The sequence below is a fragment of the Zosterops lateralis genome (genome assembly GCF_965231275.1).
Source record: "Zosterops lateralis genome assembly, chromosome: 1".
Classification (NCBI taxonomy): Eukaryota; Metazoa; Chordata; class Aves; order Passeriformes; family Zosteropidae; genus Zosterops; species Zosterops lateralis.
Window position 1 is genome coordinate 91233398 of NC_139762.1, and position 12576 is coordinate 91245973.

The 12576-nt window shown below is 44.8% G+C and overlaps 1 protein-coding gene across 1 annotated transcript in view; it reads left to right on the plus strand.

Moving 5' to 3' along the window:
- Nucleotides 1-889: 889 nt before the first annotated feature.
- The window catches only part of TMEFF1 (transmembrane protein with EGF like and two follistatin like domains 1), a gene marked incomplete at its 5' end in the record, with an annotated part of 112626 nt that continues 100939 nt past the window's right edge, over nt 890-12576 (plus strand). Inside the window, one exon of the mRNA XM_083879360.1 lies at nt 890-1136. Coding sequence (XP_083735486.1) covers nt 890-1136 — 247 coding nt within the window. The remainder of the gene's footprint in view (nt 1137-12576) is intronic.

Genomic DNA, 12576 nt, shown 5'->3' on the forward strand with positions numbered 1-12576 from the left:
GCATCTGCACTCAAGATTTGTGGCTGGTACCTTCTGCCTGTGCAGTGCTCTTGACCTCTGAAGTGTCTCAGTGTAAGGGACTGGAAAACACGTAGACAGTAAAAGGGCTCTTTAACTAAACTCACTGCCTTCACCAAAACCACATTAATTTACCCGGACTGGTGCAAATGCTCCCGCTATACGTGCTGGACTTCCGTTCGGGAAAAATTAAACACAGCCCTTAGAATTAATAGAAGAGATTAGAAAGAGATTTCTTTCCCAACCCCACTCACGCCGGCTCATTAGTGAATAATAAAAAACCATCCCGGACAGCGACAAGGGCTGTGCCAGCGGTCCTCCCTCCTCGGCGGCCCTGGGGACCCTCTCTGCTCCCTTCACCCCTGGCTGCTGTCCCCTCACGCTGCCGGCCCGGCCGGGACCCGCTCCCCGCCGTGAAGGCGGCGCTGCCGCCGCTCTCCGGGCGAGGAGAAACCCCTCACCTCCCCTCCGCTCCCGGGGGAGGGGGCTGCCATCACGTGTGCTTCCTCCCCCTTCTCTCTCTCTCTCTCTCTCTCTCCCTCCTCCTCCTCCTCCCCCTGCGCGGCGGCGGCGGTAGCAGCCTCCTCTGGGCTGCGCTCCCTTTGTTGCGGGCGGAGGGAGCGGCGGCGCTGCCGGGCGCGGCGCACAAAGGAGCGCGGCCGGGGCGAGGCGGCTCCGCGGGCGGACGGGCGGGCGCGGAGCGAGCGCGGCCCCGGCGGGGACGGGGACGGGGACAGCCCCAGCCCCAGCCCAGCCCAGCCCTGCCCGGGCGGCGGCAGCAGCGGCTCCGTGCGGCGGGGATGCTGAAGGTGCGCTCCGGCGCGGCGGAGAAAGGAGGGTCCCGCCCGGGCGGCGCCGCGGGCTCCGGCTGATGCTGCGGGCCCGTCGCCGCCATCCCCTTGCCGCCGGCGCCGCTCCTCGGCCGCCCCTCGCCATGCTGGGAGAGAGCCCGGCCGCCGCCCGGCCGCTGCTGCGGGCGGGACCCCCGCTGGCGCTCTGCTACACCTCGGCCCTCCTGGTGCTCGCCCTCTCCGCGCTGCCCGCCGGCCGCGCCTCCCACCCCCTGCCCGGCTCCGAGTGCCAGGGCGGCGCCAAGGGGAAAGGCATCAACTGCTCAGGTAATGCCCCGCCGCTCCCGCCCCGCGGGTGCCCACGCGTGCACGTGGAGGGAGAGAGGGAGGCAGGGAATGAGGGAGGGAGGGCTGAGCGCGGCCCCTGCTCCGCCCGGCCCGGCCCGGCCCGCCCTGGCGCTGCGGGCGGCGGAAAACAAAGGAGCGGCGCCCGCCCCGGCCCCGGCTGCGGCTCCCCGGCCCGCGGGAGATGCCCCTCTCCCGTGAGCGGGGAGTCCCCTCTCCGAGCTGTCCCCGCTGAAGGGAAAGGCTTTGCCGCCGCCTCTCGGCTCCTGTCGCTCCCCGCGGTGCCGGCAGGTGCGCCCCGGGGGCTGCCCGCATCCCGCATCCCGCATCCCGCATCCCGCCCCCTCCTCCGCCGGCCTCCCCCCTGCCCCGTGCCCAGCGGAGGGTGCGAGCCCTGAGCGCAGCCCCCGGTGGCTCACACGGGCTGTTTCTCGGGTCTCACTCTTGCTGTGAGCAGCCCAGAGCCGGGGGCAGCCTCTCCGCCCGTCCGTCTGCCGGCTGGTGTATAAATGCACTCTGGATGAGGTGTAGGCAGCAAAATGCCCCGTGATGTGCTCAGAATAAGCTTTTTTGGGGGGTTTCCCTGCTTTGGTTGCATGATTTATACATAATATGCATAATTATATGCTGGTATTGTAAGATTGCAATGTGGTTTGGCATGACAGCAGCACGTTTTCTTAGATCTTCGGGGATATGATGGTTTTGAAGTAGAACAAAGTAAACACATCTAAAGTTTACAGGTTTTTCGAAAGATCTGTTTGTCTTCTAAAACTAGTATTTAGAAAAGAGAAATTTTTTTTCTCTGAAAAATGGCTGTGCATGCCTCCTCCTGCCTTTTAAAATGATAGGTTTATTCCACTGCACGAATCGCCAGCGAGAGCTGTGCAAAGTGCCTTCTCCAAGGTGATGAAGGTTTCTCGCCCTGTGCGCAGAGCCCCCCTCTCCCATTGTCTTCAGCGGGATTGGGAGGCAATTTATGTGTTGAAAGGAACTCCCGGTACCTTCCAGGGTGAGGTCCCCAAACTATACCAGGGATTTCAAGCCATGAGTGAACGGAAGAGTGATCTTCCTCCCAATTACATTCTACAATACGGATAATGCTGCTAAAGCAGGCTATCAAATTCGCAGACCAGCAAACTGTGGCAAAACGGTCTTGCAATATAATAAATCTGCTACACGTTCTTGAAATGCTCCTCTTCATTTTACCCAGTTTAGATACACACTGTGTTACTGTGTGATACCCCAGTGCTACTGTTTTGCTGCTGCTGCCTGACTTTTCTTTCTGTTTGTAGGAATATGATGGTTATTTTTAAAGAGAGGTTAATAGGTTAATGTGTCACTGGCGTTAGCGGCTTACCCATCAGAGACATGTGGGTCATTAGACCATGGCATGAGCATAAATCAGTGAGATTCAATATGGAAGGCTGCTGAAATGTATGAGGAAGTTTCTAAGATGATGTGGAACACAGGGATATCATTATTTAGAAACCGACACAGAAAGAGGGCTTTCCAGCCTGCAATTAGAAAACCGTATGCTATATTGAAGGCATTCAGCGTGGTTCAGTTCTACTAAAAATAGGCACAAGTAAATGTATGTGCTATATACGTACTTGTGGCAGGCACTCTTTTCAGGGTGACTCCAAAAATATGGAAAGAAAATTTTGTTTTAAATGCAGTAGCCAGATTCTGCTCTGTGTTAACTGTTTCATGCAAAATGGCAGGGTTTCAGTACTCAACTTTATTTTGAAAGAACTAACATCAACACACAATATCTAGGTCAGATTTTCCCCTCACTTACCTTTGCACAGCTTCATTAACTTTTACTGAAGGAGCTACTCCCTGAAAAAGATGAGTTTCCTGTATTTACACTTGGGGCCAGATGTTGGCATTAGCACCCTTCTCAGTAGACTGCTACCACATACATTGCTGTTTATACTGAAAGTTAAACTTGAGAACACTACTACTACTACTTCTTCAAATGACTGGGCTCTCTAAATTGCTTTCCATATTTAAAGAAGCAAAATGCTTCTCCTTTCTTCTGCTGTTTTGCAAGTTTAATATGTGCATCAGTCTGACCTGCTGCCTTAACAGGTTTTTTGCATTTCTTGAGGTGGTTCCTGGGCTGGTAACATTTTATCATTGTTAGATTATATAGCTACCTTTATTTATTTGTTATTTGTTTTCAGAAATGCTGAAGTCCTCTCCTTTATTGTTACAGAATATGCTGCCTAAGAAAGAGTTTGCTGTAACAAAAGAACATTGCAAGGTGGAGGACACAGGCAGACAACAGGAACATTAAGATGGCTTTTTCAGCCTTGATTCTGCTCCTTTGGCACATGCATTGCAGCTTGGCCTTTTGTTAAATTATGATATAATTGCATCATCCCTGGCCAAGGGAAGAACATTTGATAAAGTGATTAGAGCAGGAAACAGAGAATTAAGATGTATCTGGAGTTAATTGACAATGTGGACTCGTGTGTGTTTGTTCATCTGTCAATCCATACTTTGCTAAGCTAATGAAATAAAATAACCCTGTTTTACCCAGAATGGGGTAAAAACAAAATAGGTATTTCTTTCTGGAGAAGAGAGTCCTAGGCTGGTGTTTTAGAGAGTTTATACTATTCCCAGCACTACCTGTAGTCTTCTTCTGTAACATTTCCAATATTCCCTGACTGTCCATGTGCTGGACAGTCACAGCATTGCTGTGCTCAGGCTCTGGGATAGCTGTGTCCTTCCTAAGGGGGCTGTGAACTACAGGGGGTTACTGGGCATCCCCTGTGTGAAGGTAAGTACAACACGTAGTTCCTTCCTGAGCTCCTAATCCAATGGTGACACAAACTGCATGGGCATCATCAGCTTCAGTTTTAATCTGGTTGAATCTCTGGTGTGAGACATGCTCTGGTCACCTGTGGAGCCACAGGGCTTGTAGTAACTGACCTAATGCTGCAAATTTAGGTGGAAGGTACACAGACTCAACAGGAAATATTGTCAGTGCACTGGTATGGATGTGTACACCTGGGATTTTAATTAACAGGGATATGCTTGTGCTGTAAGCCCCTCTGTGTGCTGTTCCCTCATGTGATAAAATAGGCTTGACTAGGGACAGTTCTGTGCACCACCTATGAGTTTCACAGACTGTGTATTGCCCCTGCTTTTCTAAGATCCCTCTGAGTGAAGTGAGTAAAGATAAAGTTGTTTCAAGATAGCTTATTGAGGATTAAATGAGCAAGATGAGATGCTGTTTAAATGCAAATATGTCTGCATCTGTTTCCATTACTTTCTTAGATACCTTCATGTCTGTCCTCCAGATCCTGTAGTAGCAATCCCCCAGGCTTACTGTTGCTGGACTTGTTATGGTGCTGTTGTAGCTGTTTTTCCTTAGGATAAGATGAAGTCTAAGACTACTCATATCTGGTATGTCTACACTTGAGGTGAAGCCTTAAGATAATTGTGAGTTGGCCAAAATGAGTTCTATGTGCACTATTTCTCACTCTAAACTATTGTGTTGTCTGAGGCTTGGATCCAGGCTGTCCCTGCTGTAACAAGGGAGAGTGAACACAAGCATGTAGTTCCCTTGGCCCAGTCCACGTGGCAGATGTGACCGTGGATTTTGGAGGATATAAACCTCAGGCACTGCTGGTCTCTGGAGCTCAGCCGTGGTTTCTGCCTGGGCTCAGTGGGGGCTCTGTGAACCAGAATGAGATGTGGCCTCAAGACTGGCTTTCATCTGTGCTTATCAGCTAGAACAGACATACCCTTTGTGCTTTTTGCTCAAATTAAGTGGATGAAGGTTTTTTTTGGTATATTATTCTAAGTTACACAGAGCAAAACCAATTTGTGCTAAAGATACACAGCCATGTTGGTGAGAACATTAAGAGCAAGGAATGTAAGAGAGATACAGGTTCAGGTAAATTATCATATTTTAAGGATTACAGGTCGTTTTGTGTTTGAATAGTTACACTTGATCTGAAATGGTAGATGGGGCTAGAATAATTGGTTATTTTATCTAAGGTACTATGAGTTATGTTCCTGTAAATGAATTATAACAGTCAAGCCAAATAAAATGTGATATGTGTTTGTGCCAATCGCACTTCTGAAGTAAATGATCTGAACTCATTCACGTTACATGTCACTTTGAGAAACTATCATAAGGCATGAATATAAATCAACTATAAGTAAAAAGTAAAAACAATTATTAAAAAGAGAAATTAAAACTTGGACAGTAGCATACATGTATTTGTTTCCCTTTAGTGTAATTGCCTAGACATGAAATGTCCTTGCAGTAGAGATTTTTATGCTGATTAAAGAGCCAAAAGGTAATTAAAGTAGAATTGAAAGTGTCAGAATAGCAGAAAATCATCTTGTAACAGGTGTCACTCCATCATTGTCACTAGTGGGAACTGCTAGTGTGATGGAGCAATTGAGCCTTGACTGAGGGGATTGGATTGAATCCAATTTCTTTATTGGTTTTTTGAAAGAGGAAAAAAGAAGCTGTGTTTGTTGTGGAAAATACCACTAACGAAACATTCTTTCCATACCAAGATCTCTCTGATAATTCCTATTAAGGGGAAAACAAGCAATCTGGTCCTTTTCTTCCTGTTGATGCAAGGATAAATATTTTATACTTATATCTTGTCAGTTTTCTTCTAGAGTTGACAGTAGACTGGATAAAGGGGAGAGTTAATATTTACTTGGACTTGGAAAAAAAAGAAGCTGTGGCCAAGAGTTTTGGGTAGAGAGATATAAATGCAGAGAATCCCACTGATATTGACAGGAGTCTGTACCCTTTTCCTCTAAAGAGGTCATTACATTCCACCATTGATCCATCAGCTGAAAGCACTTGTGACTTCTCCAGCCTGTGGTCAGACTGGTGAGTGTCCACAAAGCAGACGGTGGTAATAGTTCCCAGGATAACAGTAGCTGTGACATTTGTGGAAGAAGCAATGCTGAGCATCAGGAATGTTGAAAAGGATCTATTCTTCTGACTCAAGACTCCTGCATATCCTCCTCACTAAGTCCTTACAGGTGCTGTGGAACAAGGGTGGAGATAGGGGATATGTTGGTGTTATTGAGGTAGAAGCCTGGCTTTTTCTAAACTGACTGTAATGCTCAGGAGAACCAAAGACCAAGGACATTCTTTGTAGAAGCACTTTTTAAAAAAATTGTTCTATCGCAAAACTAGCTTTAGAGAATAAGAAAATGATAATTAAATACTGTGCTGTAAACTAAATTGTCCCTTCTAATTGCTGTAGTTTATTCCTAGATCATCTTGAAATTCTAACAATATAGAAATACAGATAAATAGAGGAAGAAAAAGAGAGAATGTGGGAGAGTGGAGCTGTATTTTGTGGAGCTCCTAAGTGTGTAATGCAGAGCTTTTTTCACTAAATAAGTTGATAATAAATTTTTCTTGGTCTTCTTTGTATATTATTTTTCTTCCACAAAAGGATAAGAAGTTGAAGAGGAAATCTGATTAGGAGTAAATTCAGCAGTCAAAACTGTGATCTGATGAAATTAAAGTTTCCAATCTGTTTATTTGTCTTGATGAACAGCTACAATGTATCCTTGGTTCTAATTCAGTTCACAGATGGCTTCAGGGGGACGTGAAAGCAGAATTCTTTAATCTTGTATTATTAGGACAGTATCTAGTGGTGCCATTAGTTGAGGGATTTATGGGTCATATATTTTACTATTTGTTTGTTTATTTTAAACGAGAAAAAATTTCCAGGACTTTTTTTCTCTTCAAGATTCTTGCCAGGGAACAACTTCTGTGTTCTGTGGAGCAAGATGCCAGTGAAAGTCTTTGCTACAAGAGTACCTGAAAAACTTCAGTTCTCGCTGACCTGGTTACCTCCCCAGACCTGGCTGGCTGGGAGCTGGTAGACAGATCAGGCTCTGCATGCATTTGCATATCTATTGATGTGAATTTCTCCATTTAAGAGAGCAATTTAATGTTACACTGATATCAGTATTCAATTTCTTTTAAGTTGCTCTAAAACTGCCTCACTGGTCATAGTGTGGATTGCGAGGAGGCAGTGTTTGACTAGGAAATCGGGATTCATTTTAGGATAATTTAAATTCTCATTACAGTAGACAGTTTCTAAGGACTGAAAAGGCAGGACTTTTCTGGTAATAGATTATGTGTTACAGGAACAGTGTTTAAGGGATCTGGTTTAGAATAAAACTAAACACTTGTAATACCTCTCTTTTGATTTTGTATTATAGAAATAAATTCAGTTGCAGTTACAGTCTTGAAACACCTACATTATGTAACTGTGTTCAAGCTGGCAGGATCGTCATCTATGGTTCAAAAAGAGTGTTAATTAAGACCAGCAGGAAAACATGTAAAAATTAAAGGAAGAAAATTTGGAACAAGGCAAAAGTGTCAGTAATTTTTCTGAAGTGATCTGACTTGTCTTGGTGGGTACTGGGTCTTCCCCACATTTTCCTACCAGACTGAGACCTCCACGTGCTCCTATGTAACTTAAATAGGTACAAAACTCTCTGTACTTTTGTAAGATGCGTGGACCATCCCATGGAGAGCAGCCAAAGAAGAGAACAGGTACAAGGTCAACAAACAGACAAAAGACTGTTCAGGACACAAAATGGTTCTTCTCAGGTCTTGTCTGGAGGCCAAAACTTCCTGAAATCTGGCTCTGCCTGGCTGTAAAGCTGTAGGCAGCCTCATTCCAGTTGCCTGGCTTTCTGGCAGGCAACAGCCGTGCTCCTCAAGGAAAGGCCCTGGGGCATCTCCTGTGCCTCACACCAGTCTCATGGGATCCATGTGGAAGCAGATGGGGTGAATGGGGGCAGTCAGGCAAGCCAGAGGGTTGGATCTGTGCAAACTCTTGTTAATCTTCCCTTGATCACCATACTGTGTTCAAGGGGAACTCAAAATGCACGTCTATGGGGGCTCAAATTGCTTTATCCTAGATTCATCCCTGACTATTTCCCAGACTGACACTTTTCTACCCAGCTTCAGGAGTCTGACACATGTCAGTGTTCACCTGTGGCTGACAAAAAAATGCTGCTTTAGGAAGCATTTTAACTAGTGTCAGTTATTAACTGATGAGAGCACTGCAGGTGGTGAGGGAAGAAGGGACACAGCCCCCGATGAAAACATGCTGTCACATCTGCTTGTCTGTAGAAAACCTCATAAAAAACACATATTTCAGCAGTGGGTGACAAAGTGTCCTGTTGCTTAAGCCTGAAGTGTATGGAGGAGTTTGTTGTACCTCACAAGAGATTTACTTGCTTTCTTTCCTATTCAGAGACCCTTCACATATAACTACAAAGAATGAGGGTTTGGATAAACATCATTTGCAGAAGTGGCTCTATTTCCTCTAAAATTTTGAACTGAACAGGTTTCTTAGCCAAAGCAACACAAAACCTTGAGAGACGGGATAGTTCAAGGGGTTTGTGCATGTGCTGAAAGTGTCCAGAATAGTCTAGGCATTCAACATGAATGAGTATTTTTGAAAATACAAGCTTTAATTCCTTAAGGGTGTCCATAAAACACGTGAACAAGCCATGAAGTCTTTAGCTTGTTGGAGACAGCTAAAACAGTGCTTTCAACAAGTATTTCCGTAGAAAGTTTGATAAAAAATCGTGGCTGGATAGCAGTTTGTTGCTTTAAAAATTCAGGGAAGCATTGATCTAATGAAATGTTTACATTTTGCTAATTAGTATTGACTCTGATTGTGTGCTGCCTTTGCCTGATCCCTCTGGGAGAGACAGAGGTCAGTGTGTTGTGCCAAATGGGTTCTCCAGAGCAGCAAAGAGCAGTAAAAGATCCTTAGGCTAAAGAAAGGGGTGCCCTGTCCCCTCCCCAGCAGTATTGCCACGTGCAGTGGGCAGATAAAAGGTTTTTTTCCTGAAGCATCATCTCACTCCCACAGCTTTTTCTTCATCCTTCACCTCTCCCAGAATTTTGCCGAGACAATTCTGTGAGGCAGAGTTCTTTCTTGCTGTCTTGATTGGGAGTATAATTTTATGGAAGTATCATTTCAGGGTTATAAAAGTGAAAATAAAAGAGGCAGGCTCCTGTTGAGGTTATAGAATTGTTTTCTCATATAACACATGGGCTGGGAAGGCAAGCTATTTCATAGAATTTCTTCTCTAACTGCAAAGGATGTCCTTTTCTTCACTTGTGCAGGTGTTTACACCTACAAAGGATGTCTTTGTGAAAATAGTTAAATGTGTTTGGAATGTGCAAAATTGCTTCTGTGCTGTAAGCAATACTCTTCTTCATGTGAAAAGCTGACTATGAAAGGGATGAAACAAAAATTTTGGCTAGAAAACATGAGGAACAGATACCTTTAAAAAAATTTTGTTTTGTTTTGTTTTGTTTTGTTTTGTTTTGTTTTGTTTTGTTTTGTTGATGAGGAGAGGTTTATTGTTGTCTCAATGCTCTTTGTTAAAACCCGTGTCTGCAATATGGAGCAGTTATCCAGGTGAGAGAACACAACCTCCACATTTGCAAGTGATATTCATGCTGCTGACTGAACAAACAAAGAGGATCACTGGAACCAGGCTCCGAATTTGGGTGTTTTGGATGATTTATCTACCAGATGGTAAATGCAGTCCAATGTAAAAAATTAGTCTGGGAGCAGGGAATCAATCATTCAGCACACTGATCAGCAAAGGGATTTGGGTGTTATAGCAGAAAAATTAATGAGCTGGCAATCCACTGCAGAGCAGCATTAAAACAAAAGATACTACACTATAATAAAAGAGTCCTCACCCAGAAGACAAAAGAGATGAACATCCTGCTTTATTAGACACTTGATAAACCTAATCTAAAGCAGTATATTATATACCAAGCTCTTTATATTATTCAAACATAATGACTCAAAAATTCAGTATCAAAATCTGGAGATCAGAGTTAATTTGGAAAAGTGAAGCTTTTCACTGCTTTCACAGTTCTTTCCCAAATACATAGGCTTTTCTGTCACAGGAGTTACTTACCAGTATTCTGTATTATGGTAATAGATATTTCGGTTCTCTTTAAAGTCACCCTACAGTGCATTCAGAATAACTTAATGAAAGATTATAAGATACAATACTAGCTTTTTGCCATAATTACATCTTTCTTTAAAGGTCTTGAAAAGGTGTTGCTAACCTCTCTCAGTTACTCAAGCTCCAAAAGATCAGAATAGTTTTACCACCAAAAGCTTTTCATGACTTTTTTCTGATTTTCCTTGTGAAGCATTGAGTCTCTGTCTAGAAAAGACTAAGAAAAGGTGGGTTCTGTGCTCAATTTCCACTTTTAAGGTGTTTCTGTTGCCTTTTTTTTTTTTTTTTTTTTTTTTTTTAGTTGTAAGGATTAGGATAATTGTGAGGATAGGCTATTTGGGAAATGCCATGATGTACAGGCTGCTTCTGTAGGGAGGAAGGGCAGTAGCAAGGTCTGGCCATGAGCTGTGGGGCCACTTGACGCAGATGGAAAATCTGTCTGTGGGTCCCCTCCCCACTCTAAGGGATCAATGCATTTCTGTGACTACAGGTGACTGTGAGAAATAGGTGATGTAATATGCCTCTTTTCTACCATGGAAAGCAACCAGAATCTCCTGTTATATGTCCTCTGTGAGTAAATACTTTCATTTCTGAAAAGAGTCAAGGAGATTGGAGACCTTTATGCCACTGTCCTCTGATTTTGGTCTTTTCTTATTTGGTTTGTTTTTTTTTTTTTTTCCCTTAGGGGTGAGGATTGGTAGGTTGATAAACAGCTAACAAAGCACATAACAAAAATCTCATGTATATCATGAAAAACTAATACCCAAATTGTCTTTCATTTTCTTAGCATTTCTTAGTATTTCTCCATGAATAACTTATTTTAAAAATTTCTACAAACAGGGGAAGGGAGCTGATGGTCTGACTGCCTGAACAGTAGAACAAACCCCACTACCTAAGGATTTTTTCCAGAATTGCTAACCACTGATTAAAATCAACGGGAGCTCCCAGATCATGATCCTTGTGAAAACCAGATTTCTCTTTGTTCAGAGTCAGGAGTAAGAACCTTTAAATTTTAGTCCAATGCAGCTCTATAGATTGGAGGTGTAGAAACAATGATATTCCATCAGCTTGCAGCCAGAGCTGTACCAAAATCATGGGCTCAATCGTCTACATTTCTCCAAGCCACAGGGACGTGTTATATCCAATTCAGCCTGGGTTTACTCATGAACCTCAGTCAGTGTTTATGAAGTGCAGGATTGATAAATTGTCCTTTTATCCCATTTCAGAGGTGTGGCTGTGAGACAAAAGGCAGAATTCAGTCATGTGCATATTTACCTGTAAATTTGTTATGTTGATTTGGGCTTTTTTTTTTTCCTCCTGCCATATTTATATGAAGATTTGTGCTGGCTGATTTTTTCTGCCATTTTGGTTGTGCACAACACTGTTAAAGACCACTGACTGAGGCTGTGAACTGAGTGTGGCTGTGGCCCTGCATTCAAACAGAAAAGGCAGATTAAATTCAGATTAGCAGCGACACAAGGTCTCCCAGCAGTAAGATGATGCAGAGCAGGGATGATAACGCGTCTGGTGCCCCTCCTCACCCCGTCCCCCTGGCCTGACTGGCTGTGCCTGGAGGGAGCCTCTGCTCCTTGCTCACTTGGCCAGCTGTCCCAACACCTGGCAAAGTTGAGATGTCCTTTGCAGCATCTGGGAGAGGGCGGAATGACAGCAACAAGTCAAAGTTCCTTGATTCTCTGCTGTCCGCCAGGTAGTGGCGGCTAATTTACGGCAATTAGAAAGTCTCCCTCAAGAGCTCTAAGCTGACGCCAGGTGTATTTTGGCAGTGCCTGCTAGCGGTGCTCCCTGGCCCCGGAGCCCCCGGGAAGACAACTCGTGAGCTCTCTAATCCAGCGTTACATTTGCCGAGGGAATCCCCAGCAGGCAACCGTGAATAATTTCCACCTGCTTCCAGCCGTGTAAGTGGCATGCTGGGAGCAGGGAGAGATGGATGAATATGTTGGAAAAGGAGGTGGCCGTCTGTCTTGTCCTTTAAAAAGGGCTTGTTTCTGACCCTGAGATGCTGGGCATCACAGGTCCCCTCAGGCCCAGTGGCTCTGTCCAGCTCGCCAGTGTGGTGGGCTACAGGGATGCCGTCGGCTCCGAGTTCCACTAGCTCTCCACAAACCTGGTGGCTCTTCCAGCCCTGTGCCGGCCATCGTTGCCAGAGGTGATGGATCAGAACAGCATTCCTTGCTCTATGGATGCCATGCTGTAGCCCAACTATAAACTCCCAGCCCCCGAAAATCCTTTCCAGGCTGGCAAAGGGGCTCTGGGAATTGTGTTTCTCCTGTGTTTCAGTATGGATAAACGAGCAAGCAGAGAGGAATTATTAGCTATAGATTTATCTGACAAGAATGCATACAGGAGAAAAATGTTATTTCAGTAAGCTGAGCAGTGATTTGGTTTT